The sequence below is a fragment of the Bos grunniens genome, chromosome 3, assembly GCF_055505025.1.
Source record: "Bos grunniens cultivar Pamir isolate PY7600 chromosome 3, Bosgru_T2T1.0, whole genome shotgun sequence".
Lineage (NCBI taxonomy): Eukaryota > Metazoa > Chordata > Mammalia > Artiodactyla > Bovidae > Bos > Bos grunniens.
Window position 1 is genome coordinate 26,840,993 of NC_141167.1, and position 16,749 is coordinate 26,857,741.

Below are 16,749 nucleotides of genomic sequence, written 5' to 3' on the forward strand. Positions count from 1 at the left end.
AGGAGACATGTTTCTTTGCCTTTAGTTACTGTAGAACTAGATGCCTGTACAGTGCGATACACACTGATGGAAGGTGGCAACAGTATGGGGTGTAAAGATAAGGTTATAGTGGTGCAAGTGTATTAGCGCGTCGTAGGTATAATGCTCATTAATAACAATGAAAGAGCCTTTCTCCCCACTTTGATATTTGTGTTGAATTAAAAATTTGAGAAGCACTGAGCTGAATTGAGAATTTATTGTTTTGGCTTCCTGAAATCATTCTACAACTCTTTCCATGTGTTTTCATTTGGCTTCACCTTTCTATGTGACAGAGTGATTCATTTTTCCTCCTTACTGTGCTTTTTGAGAAATTTTTTTATAAGAAACTCTTAGCCTGCTGTATAGTAAAGTTGTTTTATTTCCTCTTTGAAATTTGACCAACATGTCTGTATAGCTGCTCCCAGGACTTTGCTGTCAGAAATGTGGGCATTTCATACATTTGGGAAGGTCAACACCAGAAGGGTAATTACAATAAAAATAACTATACTATGTTTCTTTACCTCAGAGTACTATTAATCCTGTGGATGCAATATATCAACCTAGTCCCTTGGAACCTGTGGTCAACACAATGCCTTCCCAGACTGTCTTACCTCCAGGTATAGTATAGTATTTGGAAAATTGTTTCACAGATTCATTAATGACAAAAAAAATCTTTTTTTTTTTAATGGCAGTTGTAGTAATCTTGAAGAGCTCTTTTTAAAAAAAAAAAAGTAAAAGGAATCTCACACACAAATACAGCCAAAAATGAACTGGAAAAAATGATACTATTTTGGGGATTGGAGCTTTTTAAATACAATTCAAAAGGTTTTGGTTTTCAAAGTGAGATGGAAGACGAACATGATTACTTGGATTAGCTGATAGGACTGAATCCTATGACCTAGGATTCATGGCTACCAAGGAAAACATAATATACCTTGATCTACTTGAAATGTTCTATTTTTGTGTATTCTTTATAACTCTGAATTATACAAGTGTACTTTTTTGTGGCATCCAACATTTCAGTTGTTGGGTGAAATGTTCTCATTGGTGATGAAGTTAAGTCAGAAATTTTACTGGGGAAAAAAAATTCTTTTTAAAATTACTTACAAGTATGTGAGGTCTTTTTAGGAATTTTTTCTCCTTAGAAAATTAGGAGCATAATATCTCATGAGACTAAAGAGGAAGTACTGTGCCACATTTTAGATTTTACATGTGGTTTAATCCTCGGGTGCATGCTGTGTGCCTGTTAAGTTGCTCAGTCGTGTCCAACTCTTTGCAACCTATGGACCAGTCTCCTCTGTCTATGGGATTCTCCAGACAAGAGTACTGGCGTGGGTTTCTATACCCTCTTTCAGAGGATCTTCCCAACCTGGGTATCAAACCCAAATTTCTTAGGTCTGATGCATTGGCAAACAGATTCCTTACCTCTGATCCATTTGGGAAGCCCATCCTTGGGGAGGAAACAGTTTATCATCAGAAGCATTTGCTGGCTGTACAGAGCAATTGTGCTAAGATATTGGACTATCTTGACTAGTCCTTGATATCCCACCTAGTGTCTCAGTACTCAGTAGCCTACCATCATTGAGTTTAAAGAGGATAGGGCATCGGAAAGGAGTGGCAGCATGACAAGTGACTTATTGGAATATAGTCTCAAAAGTTACTGGTCTTTAAGATTTTGAATTCCACAGAGTTGTAGTTAAAAGTTGTGTTTGGCTTTTTCTCTCACTTATTTCACGTCTTAAATCTCCTAGAACCTACTCAGTTGTGTAAGTCAGAGCAGCGTCCATCTTCTCTACCAGTTGGACCTGTATTAGCAACCTTGGGACATCATCAGACTCCAACACCAAATAGTACAGGTACAGATTGTGTGATTCCTTTACTTCTCATAACTGCCCATTAACACTTGAGGTTTGTTTTTGATTACTGATGGGAAAAGATTGAGGAAAGGTGGTATATTTTGCGTTGGAGATACCTTAGTTTTACTTTTATAGTTCCATCCATGAAGTGGTTAGCTTTGTGATTGAACCAAAAGTTTAATAATAATTATAAAGACTCTGATGCTGGGAGGGATTGGGGCCAGGAGGAAATGGGGACGACAGAGGATGAGATGGCTGGATGGCATCACTGACTTGATGGACGTGAGTTTGAGTGAACTCCAGGAGTTGGTGATGGACAGGGAGGCCTGGCATGCTACAGTTCATGGGATGCAAAGAGTCAGACACGACTGAGCGACTGAACTGAACTGATAATTTATATGAAATAAATTATTGCAGAATTTTGTGTATTTATTGAGATTTATTTTGAAGATATGTATTGACTTTTTAAAAAAATTGCTCAGTTTAGATTTATATACTTTCTTATTGTAAAGGAATCAAATAATACAGAAGTATGAGAACAAAAGCTGTAAATCTCCTTTACTGTTTGTTGTTTGCATACATGTATGTACATGTCTACCTGTATTGCATACTTTTATTACTGTTTTTGTTCTAACCTAAATGAGATCATATGGTTCTGTGACTTTCTCAATTTTCATTTAACCGAGAACCATTTAGAGAACTTTCTGTGTTTATACACTTAGGTCTGCAACATACTTTTTACAGCTGCTCAAGCTGTTTTCCTGCTGATGGACATTTAGGTTGATTACAGTAATTTCCTGTTATAAGCAGTATTTCAGGGAATACTCTTGAACAGCAGCTTGGGCACATAATGTATTTTTATAGATAGATTTATAGGTCACATTTTTCACCAATTTTATAAGCATAAAAGGATACTTGATTTAATTTGCATTTTCTTAATTTGTTTAGATTCCTGGTCTTTATTTTTTTCTCTGATTCACAAGGATACTAGCAATGTTAGTATAGATTTATTCCTTATTTTAAAACTAAGCAGGTTGATGTTGAGTTATCAGTTGAACCAAACTCAAGGGAGCGCTTGGTTTTTGTCCCTATTACACCTGGAGGCCAAAATCAAAACCACATGAAGGACATGGGAGATGAGCTCCTGCTGTTGCTCCACAGATTCTTTCCTGGGTGGGAATTTCCTGTGTAATAATGAAAAGCTACCTTGTGATTTTTAGCCCAGTATGAAATTTGAATTAGTAAAGATGCTGATGCTGTTACTTTGGATTTTTAGTATTTAACAGCCTGAACCATATGTCTTCTTAATTTTGGGAAAAAGCAAGCAACAAGAAGAGCTCTCTTATTTGAAACTGTAAAGTGATGATAAGCAATTTGAATAATAAGGTTGACATGTTTGGCTGACTTTTTTGTGTATATCATTATACTTTGCCATTTTAAAAATGGTATCTGTGTTTCTTTTTTTATAAAGAGGAATTACATTAGAATTTTGAAATAGCCAAAATATATCCATTTGGAAATATAAAATACTAGTCAGTTACAAACTTTGAAAAAGTTTGCATTTTTTATGTACATGAAGTTTAGAGTCATTAATTAGTTATAAATAATGATAAATAATTTAGGATAAATTATTCCAGGAGGCATTATAAAAATATAACATTTTAGAGTAGGTGGATTTAAAGAAATCTTTTCTGGTTTATGTCTTGTTTGATTTTTCAGCCTAAATTTTCATCTTTCTTTCCTTCATCTCTGTCACTAATACATAAAAAGTGTTTTCTCATAAGGAAAACTCAGTTCTCTGGATTGCAGTTCCCATTCTAACTCATTTTCTTCTTGAATACATTTTCAGTTTTGTGTGGTTGCCAGGACTATTTGCATATTACTTAATCATTTGTATTTCCTGGTCTCTTTCTTCCTTTCTCTGTGATTCCCCCCCCCCCTTATTTTAATAAGGGAAAATTTATTTCCCATCTTATTGCTGGTATGGAGCAGGGCAGGTGGGTGAGGAAAGATTTTACAGTCATTTGCTAAGATGAACTATCTCTGGCATTCACATAATAAGCTTTGCCTATTTAGGCAGCAAACTTTCTATGTTTATGTTTTAAAAATATCTTTGTGAACATGGTAACTGAGTGTGGCAGGTGGATGTGCTCTCTCATAACTGTTGAAGCGTAGACCGTGGAATGGGCTAAAAATCCATGGGTGGCTCTGGATTCATTTTTATTGCTGCTGTTCTTATTTCTTCTAGAAGTGTGGCATTGGTTTTTAGATTGTCAGCAGTGACTTTACTCTCCACCAGACATTAGTAGCAGTTTGGCATAAATTGCCTGAGAGTCCTTAGATGCTCAATAAATACTTTTTAAATTGCTCTCAATACTTCACTATTCTGTTTGATACTTTCATTGTTATTTTTTATTAGAAACAATGAACCCCAGATGATTACCAAAGAGACATCACATTTTTTCATTTATTTAGAAGGCTGTGTCCCATTGTATAATGTGATTTGCCTTTTTCTTTGTCTAGTTTAAATGTTAATTTTCTTTACAAATAGTCTAGGGACTTCTGCCAACTTAACTCTTTGCTTGATTTTAATAAGTCTGCTTTGACCCCATCTTCCTAATATCTTCCTTTCTATTACCAACATTGTCTCTTAATTTAAAACTCTTTTAACTTTCTAGGCAGTGGCCACTCACCCCCTAGTAGCAGTCTGACTTCTCCAAGCCATGTCAACTTGTCTCCAAACACAGTCCCAGAGTTCTCTTACTCTAGCAGTGAAGATGAATTCTATGATGCAGATGAATTTCATCAGAGTGGCTCATCACCAAAGCGCTTAATAGAGTGAGTAGGTGAACTAACTGTATTGAAATGAGTCTCCTGATTTTTAAAAATGTGATTTGATTTTGAAATGTGTTAAACAAGTTCCTTTAAAAATTATTTGGAAAAAATGGAAAAGACAGCTTATTTTCAGTTGACTTACTGAGCAAGGCTAGTTCTGTGAGAATGTTGATTTTACTCCCGATTTAATTCAAATAGAATAAGTTAGCATCAGTTGTGATAACATGCCAGTATTGCTCATTGAACTTTGGGCCTTATTTCTATAGAACCAACATTAGGAGAGGGTCAAATGAAAGTGAGGATGCTAGGAATTATTCATATAAGAGGAGGTTACTACTACTTGTTTTGTATTAGAGTGAAGGTATTCAGGTACCTATAAGTAAGGCTCTGTACTAGCCAGGTAGAGGAATGATGTGTTCAGGACTTTGGACCCCATGGACTGTAGCCTGCCAGGCTCCTCTGTCCATGGATTTTTCCAGGCAATAATATTGGAGCAGGTTGCCATGTCCTCCTCCAGGGGCTCTTTCAGACCCAGGAATCGAACCCATGTATCTTGTGTCTCCTTCATTGGCAGGTGGATTCTTTATCACTAGCGCCACCTTATACAGAAGTGAAACAAGAGCCAATCCTTCCCCTCAGGAACTTACAGTCTTTTGTGGGGAAAACGGACATTTATAATTCAGTGTGAAATATGCTGTGGAAGAATAAGCCCAGGAAGAATTGGGAGCATTTTGAAGTCCTGAGAAGAAAGGATTCACAGAGGATGGAAGGAATGTGATCCTAAGATGAGACATGGATGAGAGAGAAGGGTCATGGGGATGAGAAGAGGAGGGGGAAATGGAAAATGTTGTTCTCATGGAGCTGGAACCCTAATAAGAAAGGCCTAGGGGCAGCAGGGGCTTGGTTTCTTTGAGAAGCTATAAGCTAGTGAGCGTGGCTGAGTGTGGTTATAAGTTGAGGAGAGTGGTTAAGAAGATACAGGATACAGGAGAGGTTGACAAGGGCCAGGTCATGAAGGGAGTCCTTTTAGCCTTTGATGAATTTTGAACATTTTCTCGCAAGTGATGGCATCTGCTGGTCAGGTCTACCTTTTAGAAAAATAGATAAGAAAAATATGTCTAAATTGTACAGAATTGAGTGCAGTGGGAATGCATTATGTGTAGGAAGACCAGCCAAAACTGGGTAGGAAATTGAGAAATGTTGATAACCTGAGCTAAGGTCATAGCATAGGAATGGAGGGAAGCATGTGGACTCCAGAGATACAAAGTAGGCAGATTTTGGCAGATAGTGATGGTAGATTTTCTTTTATTAGGTGACATTTGACCTATTTTACACTGTCAGATCAAAGCTAGGTATGTTCTATTGTACAGAAAAGGCCTTTCTTTACACATGAAGTCACTTACATAATAGTTAAAGAAAGTGAAAGTCACTCAGTTGTGTTTGACTCTTAGTGACCCCATGAACTATACAATCCGTGAAATTCTCCAGGACAGAATACTGGAGTGGATAACCCTTCCCTTCTCCAGGAGATCTTCCCAACCCAGGGATCAAACTCTAGTTTCCTGCATTGCAGGCGGATTCTTTACCAGCTGAGCCACAAGGGAAGCCCAAGAATACTGGAGTGGGTAGCCTATCCCTTCACCAGGGGATCTTCCTGACCCAGGAATCGAACCGGGGTCTCCTGCAGTGCAGGCGGATTCTTTACCAGTTGAGCTATCAGAGAAGCCCACTTACATGATAGCCAGTCAGCAAAGTCCTTTTTATCCCTGCTAGTATATAGTTGCTGTGATTAGACTTTGGATTCTGGAATCTTAGAAAGAAATAATAGGTTCTAAATCTGTTTTGCTTTAAAGGTGTGTGATCTAGGTTAAGGTATTTAACCTGTGTAATCCTCAGTTTCCTTGTTGGTAAAATGAGGATGATAATAGTTTCAAATTCAAGGAGTCGTCGTGAACATGTAGATGACAGTAATGTCAATCAAGTGCTTACAGTAATGTCTGGCATGTATAATAAGTATGCAGTAAGCGATAGCTGTTATAGAAAGCAAATTAACATTTATTTGCTTTAGTGTTCCTATATTTGTTGTAGATGTAACCGGCTTACTTTTTGTTGGGTATTTTTTCCAACTGTCCTGCATCTCAAAGAGTAAGTGCTATCGTTGCAGTTTTGGGTTTGCTTTGAAATACAATACAGATTTGGAATTTGGTCACAGATTATATGTGAATTTGCAAGCTGAGTACCATCAGCCAAACTTAGACCTTGAACCTTGGTTTCTTTTAATAAGGAATCTTGTGTAGCACTTCAGTTCTCTTAAGTTTGCACATGAACTGAGAAATACAGTATCATATGTAATTGTACCATAACTGTTCAGAATCTCAAAATTTGTGAGGAAAAATGACTATATTAATTCAGGAAGTTTTATTACATAGTAGATCAAATTCAACATTTGAATGTGAGAAACGTAAAATGTATGCCATTAGGTGAATACATAGTTACGAACATGAGAGGAAGAGAGATTTGGGCCCACAATTCAAGAAGACTAGTTTAGCAGAAAGAGTTAGGTTTAGCATGTTGGTTTCTTAATGTTTGTATGTGCGGCAGTAAACTATTACAAGACCATTATTAACAGTTTGCCAGTGGAAATTTCACTTTAATTTTGAAAAATAATTTTTATAATAGGTTAAAAGAAAACAGGCATTTGGGAGCATATTCCAAAATAAAGATTATTATTGATTTTTGAAGTGTTAAATCATTGTTTCCTTAAAAATAATTAAAGAAGGTCTCGTTCATGGGACGTTAGCTATTACTTGAAACATAGAACAAATTAAGTATCAAAATGAATCATCTATCCTCAGGAAACCTAACTATATTTATTGAAAGCTTGATGATGATATGGTTAGCCTCCTTACTACATCACTTATAGTCAGTCTCTGGCCCCAGTTTTAGGGGTACTCCTTAAATTTTAAGTGCTTGCTTACCTGTTGGACCTGTAATAGGCATGTTTACAAAGTTACCTGCAGGCTCATAGGCATTTTTTTTTTCTCCTTAGAAACTTCCTTCTCTGTGCTCTCCCAGTACCCACCTCATAACAAACATATGATCTATGAACCTTCATGCTTTCTTATATGCCTTAATCTAGATTCCAAAACTAGTAGGGACTATAGGTATTTAACTTGGCCAGCACAGTGTTTGTTGACTTTTTTTTTTTTTTTTAGTAATGGGAGTGTAAATCCCTTCAAATTGACTATGCTGGCTCTAGGTCTCCATTGTCTTATGGAATGGGGAGTGTTCAGTCATGTCTGACTCTTTGAGACACCATGGACTATACCCCGCCAGGCTCTGTCAAATTTCCAGGCAAGAATACCAGAGTGGGTTGTCATTTCCTCCTCCAGGGGATCTTCCCAACCCAGGGATTGAACCTGGTCTCCTGCATTGCAGGCAGATTCTTTTACTGCTGGGAAGCCCACCTGACCCTATTCACATATTTAGGCTTCCCTGGTTGGTCAGCGATAAAGAATCTGCCTGCAGTTCAGGAGACCACCTTCAATGTAAGAGACACTGGTTCTATCCCTAGGTCAGAAAGATACCCTTGAGAAGGAAATGGCAGCCCACTCCAGTATTCTTACCTGGGAAATCCCGTGGACAGAGGAGCCTGGGAGGCTACAGTCCATGGGGTCGCAAGAGTCAGACTCAACTTGGCAATTACGCCACCATCACCACCATTCTCACATTGATGCTCTCTGTCTTGTGTCTGTAGGCATTGAGCTTGTGTGCCACCTGCTGGTCATCAGCTGCTATCACTAGCTTTCTAGCTCTCCAGTCAAGTTTCTATCTACTATTTCTCTCCCTGAAGGAAGAGAATTTGAAAGCTTAAGTCCTTCCACCATTCAGTTTCTAAAGACCTGTCGTAATGATAACTTCTCTGTGAACTAATGTTCTAATATAGGCAGAGCACAGAAGATTTTTAGGGTAATGAAACTATCCTCTGCAATAACTACAATGATGGACACTTATCAACATCCTTTTGTCAAAATCCATGGAATGTACAAGACCAAGCATGAACCCTACTGTAAACTGTGGACTTTCAGTGGTAATGCCATGTCATGTAGGTTAATCACTTGCTACAAATGTACTACCAAGTGCAGGATGTTGATAGTGGGGAAGTTGTGCATTTGGGAATTCTGTACTTTCTGCTCAGTTTTGCTCTGAACCTAAAATTGCTCTTTAAAAATATCACGCTTACCATTAAATAAGATATCAAAAGAAAGTAATCAAGGCAAACTATGTTTAAATTAGAATATATAATGTGTTTTGCTGGAGAAGGAAATGATATTTTACTTCAATATTCTTGCCTAGAAAATCCCATGGACAGAGTGGCCTATCTGGTGGGCTGTAGTATATGGAGTTCACAAAAGAGTCGAACATAACTTAGCAACTGAAGAACAGTGGTGTTTTACATCTATAAATTTGCAATAAAAGACTTTAATGTGTGTACCATTTTATAAATAATACCTGCAGTATGAGAAATTTGGTTTCTATTTTTACCCTTAATAAGTAAACTTAGATTATTCTTTTATTAATGTACAAATACTAGTCCTGGGTAGGTTATGATCAGAGCTGTATAACAGAGGGAGCTTTCTTTAGACCCTGTTAATCAGCTCATAATACCACTTACCATAAATTTACTTGTAAAAGTTAATATACTTGTTTATTTTTTTAATTTCAAATATGGTTTTTTATTGACTAGGAAAGATGTTATTACCCGTGTAGGCTTTTTCAAAGGATCTCAAAAATACATCTTTCTGAGACTAATTAATAGATTTATCATTTTTGAGGTTCTGGAAATTGTTGCCAAGAATTTACGACATACTTATATTTATGCAAGGAAACAAATTTGGAAAATGAATTCAAGTTTTAAACTTACATGAAGAGGCAAAATCTTACTAATTTTTCATGGCCTTTCAACATGTGAGCATACACCATGCAAAAAACAGGAAGCTGATGGGGAGAGAATCAAGCATATATATATGTATATAACCAGCTAACTTTAAAGGTCTAGTTTGTTTCTGTCAGTTATCTGCATACACTGGTTTCAAGTAGCTTTATAGGTTAACGTCTTACTGTGATTTTAAATTGCTTCCTTAAAAAGCTTAAGAAGGTGATTAATATTTTTTAGTTCCTCTGGATCTGCCTCAGTCTTGACACACAGCAGTTCGGGAAATAGTCTAAAGCGTCCAGATACCACAGAATCACTTAATTCTTCTATGTCCAATGGAACAAGCGATGCTGGTAAGCAGCCTTTGAGAGTTTTAACTTTTTTTCCTTAAAAATATTTGTTTGAAAAAAATCATTTATAATACTGGTACCAGCACAGATTGGCCCAGTGTAACACCACTCTAAGAAGATGTGTTTTATTTTAGACCTTTTCGATTCACATGATGATAGAGATGACGAAGGGGAGGCAGGGTCGGTGGAAGAGCACAAGAGTGTTATCATGCATCTGTTGTCACAGGTTAGACTTGGAATGGATCTTACGAAGGTAAGACTCACATTTGGTTTTGCTGTTACTGTATATATGTAGATTCGCAATGATCGTATGGTGAGTGTATCTGCACACGTAGTGTAATGACGTAATTTCTGTTTATACTGTTGTTTTTTTATATATGTACCTGAGTAAACTGAGAATTTTATAAAGGATAACATAAGTAAACTAGGGTAATTTCATAGGGATAGTATGTATAGATTATGATTTGGATGTTATTGGGAGAAAGCGTGGAGTAGTATTGGGCTTGGTTAGTAGTTGGACAAAACCCAAAGCAGTGTAGTATATGCATAGAATCAAAATGAGCAGAGTTCTGATCTCGGGGTCAGAGGGTCTGTGCTTACATCCTACTTTTGCTGTTACCAAACTCTGACCTTGAGCAAGTTCCTTCCTCTATAACCTTTGGGTTTTGCATATACAAAATGGATATTGGAACAGGTAATGAGTGGGAAATTATATGATATACATTGAGCCATAAAATTATTATGGTTCTGGATTTGAATTTGAATTTAAACTTGGTGCTCTAAACAGAATGCCTGATTGATACAGGAGACAGGTGGATAGGTGCCTGTGTATATCCCTGCCACTCTGCTAAAAGCCTTCTCCTTTCACCTAATTCTCACCATAGCACTGCAAAGTTGGTGATGGTTGTTCACTTCATTTTATAGATGAGAAATTGAAGCTCACAGAGATTAAGTAATTTGGCTAAGTCCTTCCTATTAAGTGGCAGAACTGAGATTCTAATCTGGTCGTAGATTTCAAAAATCTATAAACTAAACCATAATACTTTCTAGTAAGTGTGTATAATAAAAATTTTTACCCCAAATCTAAGAACAGAAGCACAAGGATAGCATTCATTTGTGCAACAAACATACTTGCTGGGAAAGTTCTAGGTAAGAGAATATTTGCAGGAGCTTGCCTCCAGAATTTTTTCATTGATCATTAGATTGATTGCATAATTGCTGGAGCAGAATTGTCACTTCAAATTTGAGAAATACAGCTTCATTTTAGATAATGATGTTTATATTTCTTTTCTACACCTTCTGCCTTGGTTGGGTTTGGTCTCCAATAATGGAAGAGCCACCTAATAGTATCTTGAACAAGACTAGGTTTACTATCTCAGGGGATGAGAAGTCCAGAAGTAGAGCAGTTCCAGGATCCATGAGTTCATAGTGGGTCAACAATGTGAGAAACGATCTAGGTCCCTTCATCTCTCTGCTCTGCTGTCCTCTGCATGCTGACGTTCACACTCAGACCCGTCTTCCCACCATTGCAAAATGACTGCCACACTTCCAGTTAATCACATCCTTACGCAGGTATGTCAAAAGGCAGGAAAAATAATTCTCTTCATGAATTTTATTGTTGATATAGGGAGAACATCCTTTTCCGCAGTGGCCTGTCAGACTTCCAGTTGAATCCCATTGACCCAAGCTCAGCCAGTGTGCAAGCATAAGCCAGTCACTGGCAAAGGAGGTTAATAGATTGGCTTAGATTAATCTACATTCACCCCTTGGGGTGTGGGAGGGCCTTGTGACTCATAGCAACCTATAGCCTATACCTGAACTGAATCAGACTTCTTTCGGTAGGGATATGCATAGGCAGCCGGAAGGATGTGCTGCAGTCAAGTGTGTAGTTCTTGCGTCTCATAGCTTCCTCTTCTGTATGCTCCATGTTTGGGTTTTGTAGCCACTAAAAGTTTGTTAATTTTTGCTAACTTACTCCATATTTTAGAAATCTTCATTGGCATACATGGTTGTGGTTGTCAGCAGATTGTGAAATCTTGATTCCCTTGTGCATTTCAAAGTATTATTACAATAATATCTTATGTCACTTTCCTACTTATAATAATGTCTTCTCACCTCAAATATTTTCTAAAAAGAGTTATTCTCCAAATACATCATAGTGTTTGGAAACATTACTACAGTCACATCCGGTTTACCTCACTTGGTCTTCAAAACAGTCCTAAGACTTAGCAGGGCATATAATTATCCTCCTTTTACAGAAACTTTCAGATGTTGAGTACATTTTCTATGGCCTCCTCACACCAAAATAAGTATTTGAACCCAGGTTAAAGACAGCTTAGTCCAGCTCACTTATATCAGTGTTTCAGCAACTTGACATAATGGCATGTACCCAGATAGTGCTAAAAACAATGAAGAAGATCTGTTCAATGAGAGATCTTAAGAAAAATTTTAAATAGGGAGGGAAAAATTTTTTTTTGATTACACATCAAATCAAACTTATGGTCTGTGGCCATGTCTTCTTTTTCAAATTGCATGTTCTGTTCTTTTGTTCATTTTTCTGCTGGCAATAGTAGTCTTTTTCTTGTTGATTTGCAAGAGCTGTTTATATATTGAGATATTTAGCCCTGTCTGTTCTTTGGCAGTCTTACTTACTAATGTACAATCTCCGTGTTCTCCAAGAGTGGTAGAAAATTACAACAAGCTTACTCACCAGTTTAAGCATACGTATACTATGAATATAGGTGTTCTGAGGAACATTTAAACTCAGGAGTCTAATAATAAAATGCTAAGTATTAGAGCCATAGGGGTTCTTTCCAGGTTCTTGCGTTCTGTCATTCCTCTTTATATACAGCAGCAATACCGGTCCACTGGTCAGTCCCTGTCACACTCATTTTCTGCCACCCTCCCTCCCCTTGTCCCCCACCACCATCTCCATGTCTCCATGTTTCCCTCTATTAGAGCCTACTCTCTAAGGCTTTTCTCTAGCACCACCTCAACATGTTGTTTCTCAGCTTTGCCCTCATTCTGGTTTCCCAAACAGAGCATGATCTTTTGCCTCTCCTGAATTTCCAGAGTACATTGAACATCTCCTGGATGCTCCTCTGTTCATGGAATTCTCCAGGCAAGAATATTGGAGTGGATAGCCATTCCCTTCTCCAGGGGATCTTCCCAACCCAGGGATCAAACCCAGACCTCCCACATTGCAGGCAGATTCTTTTCCATCTGAGCTACCAGGGAAGCCTGGTATTTATCACATTCTACCTAAAAGTTAAATGCTGGTATTGTTCTCTCAATTAACCTTTGCTGCTTCCATAGCATTTACCACAGGTGCTTGAATATTGCAGTAATTACTACATTTAAAGGAATCTTTGGTTACTGTGGTGCTCAACTGCCATAATGAATAATGTCTAATCTGATACAGACTTCAAAAACTCTTCCTCTATTTGTAATGAAATTCTTCTTTTCTTAATTGATTAATCTTAATCTTTCTTATTCTTTTTTCCCATATTTCTTCTTCTTTTAAGTTTTTATCTTATATTTATTTTTGGCTGCACTGGATCTTTGATGCTGTGTGCATGGACTCTTCTCTAGTCGTGGCGAGTGGGGCCTACTCTTCAGTTGCGGTGCACAGGCTTCTCATTGCGGCAGCTTCTCTTGTTGAGGAACACAGGCCGTTGAGCACACTGGCTTCAATAGTTGTGGCACATAGGCTTAGTTGCCCTGCAGCATTGTGGAATCTTACCTTCTTGGACCAGGGAGGGAACCCTTGTCTTCTGCATTGGCAAATGGATTCTTAACCACTGTCCCGCCAGGGAAGTCCTCCAACTTCTTTCCTTTACTTTCTCCTCTGCCACTTTCCCAGGCCCTCAGCATTTTTCTTCATGGGCCCAGCCTCCTGAAGAAAGAGTTGGTAGAATCCCATCTTTATTGTCTTCTTCATTTTGTTTATTCCCTCAGTTACTTACTAAAAATTTCTTAGTTTGTAATAGTAGCTGAAATGCAAGTACAAATAAAGTATGGTTCTTGCATTCTAGAAGCTCATTGTTTACTTGAGGACACAGATCCTTAAGTACACAGATCCAGTAGATAAATTTCCTTAGGCACTTAAACGATGATAGAGAAGCAGTGGTAGAGAGGAATGTGTGTAGACCCCACCCCCCAAAGTCAAACAGAGCCAATTTTGGATTCCACTTAACAACAGAGCAGTGAGAAAATTTCTCACCCATTTGAGCTTCATTTTTCTCCACTAGTTCTGAATAGGAAAAGGAGTGCAATCAAGGCGATATATTGTCACCCTGCTTATTTAACTTGGATGCAGAGTACATCATGAGAAATGCTGGGCTGGAGGAAGCACAAGCTGGAATCAAGATTGCAGGGAGAAATATCAAATAACCTTTAACCTCAGATATTCAGATGACACCACCCTTATGGCAGAAAGTGAAAAAGAACTAAATAGCCTCTTGATGAAAGTGAAAGAGGAGAGTGAAAAAGTTGGCTTAAAGCTTAACATTCAGAAAACTAAGATCATGGCATCTGGTCCCATCACTTCATGGCAAATAGATGGGGAAACAGTGGCTGACTTTATTTTTTGGGGCTCCAAAATCACTGCAGATGGTGATTGCAGCCATGAAATTAAAAGATGCTTACTTCTTGAAAGGAAAGTTAGGACCAACCTAGACAGCATATTAAAAAGCAGAGACATTACTTTGCCAACAAAGGTCCATCTAGTCAAGGCTATGGTTTTTCCAGTAGTCATGTATGGATGTGAGAGTTGAACTACTGAAGAATTGATGCTTTTGACCTATGTTGTTGGAGAAGACTCCTGAGCGTCCCTTGGACTACACGGAGATCCAACCAGTCAATCCTAAAGGAAATCAGTCCTGAATATTTATTGGAAGGACTGATGTTGAAACTGAAACTCCAATACTTTGGCCATCTGATGCAAAGAGCTGATTAATTTGAAAAGACCCTGATACTGGGAAAGATCAGTGGGAGGAGAAGGGGATGGCAGAGAAGGAGATGGTTGGATGGCATCACTGATTCAATGGACATGAGTTTGAGTAAACTCCGGGAATTGGTGATGGACAGGGAGGCCTGGCGTGCTGCAGTTCATGGGGTCACAAAGAGTCAGACACGACTGAGCAACTGAACTGAACTTTCTCCAGTGTAAAATGATGATAATTTCTTCTTAATGAGATGGTTGTAAGGTTTAATAAGATAATGTGTGTGTGATGCTCCAGAAAGTCAAAAGATATCAAAGGGTTGCTACTGCATAGTTGTTATTGCTAAAACTTTGATTATTGACTTAGGGAGCCAAAGAGAGGTTGCTCAGAGAAAGTGACATTTGAACATTCAGAATCTCTTGTCTTTCATCCCTTAGGCAGGTTAAGAACAGTTTGAGAAGTAGGTATCAAAAGCATGCCTGGGCAGTACTTGGTGGATGTTACTGTGATTGGAATCAGTTTTTTTTGTTTTCATTTACGTGTTTTTCTTTTTAAATGCAGCTTAGCAGTCTTATATATCTGTAGTGGAATTTGATTCTCAAGGGTCAAATATGTATGTTTTTCAGGTAGTTCTTCCAACATTTATTCTTGAAAGAAGATCTCTTTTAGAAATGTATGCAGACTTTTTTGCTCATCCGGACCTGTTTGTGAGGTATTTGACTTGATACAGTAGCTTCACTTTTTAAAAGATGTTACTCATTACCTTTCTGCCTTTGCAGGATAGATTCCTTTGCCTTTCAAATGTTTCTGAGGAAAAAAGGTGTTGAATATTTTGTTTGTATTAGATGCCTCTGTTGCTGATACTGTTAGGCAACCAAGTTGAACACCTTAAAAAATCTTGAACACCTATTAATAAGGTAGCCAGTATTTAGAGAGCTTTTTTTGATCTAGGAATTGGTAATCACTGTCAAATTATTGATACTACATTCTGATGAAGTTCAGTTATTTGAGTTTAACAAACTTTTCTAAAACACTTGTTTTTTGTCAACACTTTATTATAAGCTGGAAAGGGAAAGAGTTGCAGTGTCTGCATTTGAGGAGTTTATAGTCCAGTGTCCAGATTACAGATTGATTCATAAATTTTAAATACAAAGATTGCAGTATTCAATATATGTATAAAGGACAGGAGTAATCTAAAGGTGAGATTGATTTATGGGGAGGTGAGTGAGTTCACATTGCTTTTCACTGGTAGCAGGAGCATTTTCTTTGTAACAGGATGTTCTAATCCATCCTCTCTGATTGCATTCCTTGGCCTTGGACTGTGATTTACTAGAGCCAGATACAGATCACCGAAGTTTCACAGTGGGTGGGCACATTGGATGACACTGATATGTAACTTCTTAATGAGGATTTTAGAGACTCATTTAACCAGTTCCCAAAGGGCAGAAATTAAATATGGCATTATTTAAATTCATTAAATTCATTAAAAAATACAGAAATACAGCTAAAACACCAATAGATATGATTAAGTGTAATTCTAAAAATTCTCACTCTCCCACAGAGGAGGAAAGGAAATATAATAGAACAAAGAATAAAAGGGCCAAGTAGAAAACAAATGCCATGATGATAGAGTTAAACTCAGCTATATATTCATAGTACATTAAATGTGAATATCATATATACTCCATTTAAGAGAATAGTGATTTTAAGACTGGATTAAAAAAAAAAAGCAAGATTCATCTGTACTCTATTTGCAAGATCTAAGTATGTAAAGACATTGATTGGTTAAAAGTAAAAGGATGGACAAAGAC

General features: G+C 37.6%; 1 protein-coding gene across 38 annotated transcripts in view; it reads left to right on the forward strand.

Moving 5' to 3' along the window:
• The window catches only part of OSBPL9 (oxysterol binding protein like 9), a 266,637-nt gene that overhangs the window by 241,593 nt on the left and 8,295 nt on the right, over positions 1–16,749 (forward strand). For all 38 annotated transcript variants that reach the window (XM_086387899.1, XM_086387889.1, XM_086387886.1 and 35 more), the window contains 6 exons: positions 545–635; positions 1,770–1,874; positions 4,553–4,712; positions 9,886–9,998; positions 10,130–10,248; positions 15,565–15,650. In XM_086387899.1, the coding sequence (XP_086244025.1) occupies positions 545–635; positions 1,770–1,874; positions 4,553–4,712; positions 9,886–9,998; positions 10,130–10,248; positions 15,565–15,650 (674 nt within the window). The remainder of the gene's footprint in view (positions 1–544; positions 636–1,769; positions 1,875–4,552; positions 4,713–9,885; positions 9,999–10,129; positions 10,249–15,564; positions 15,651–16,749) is intronic.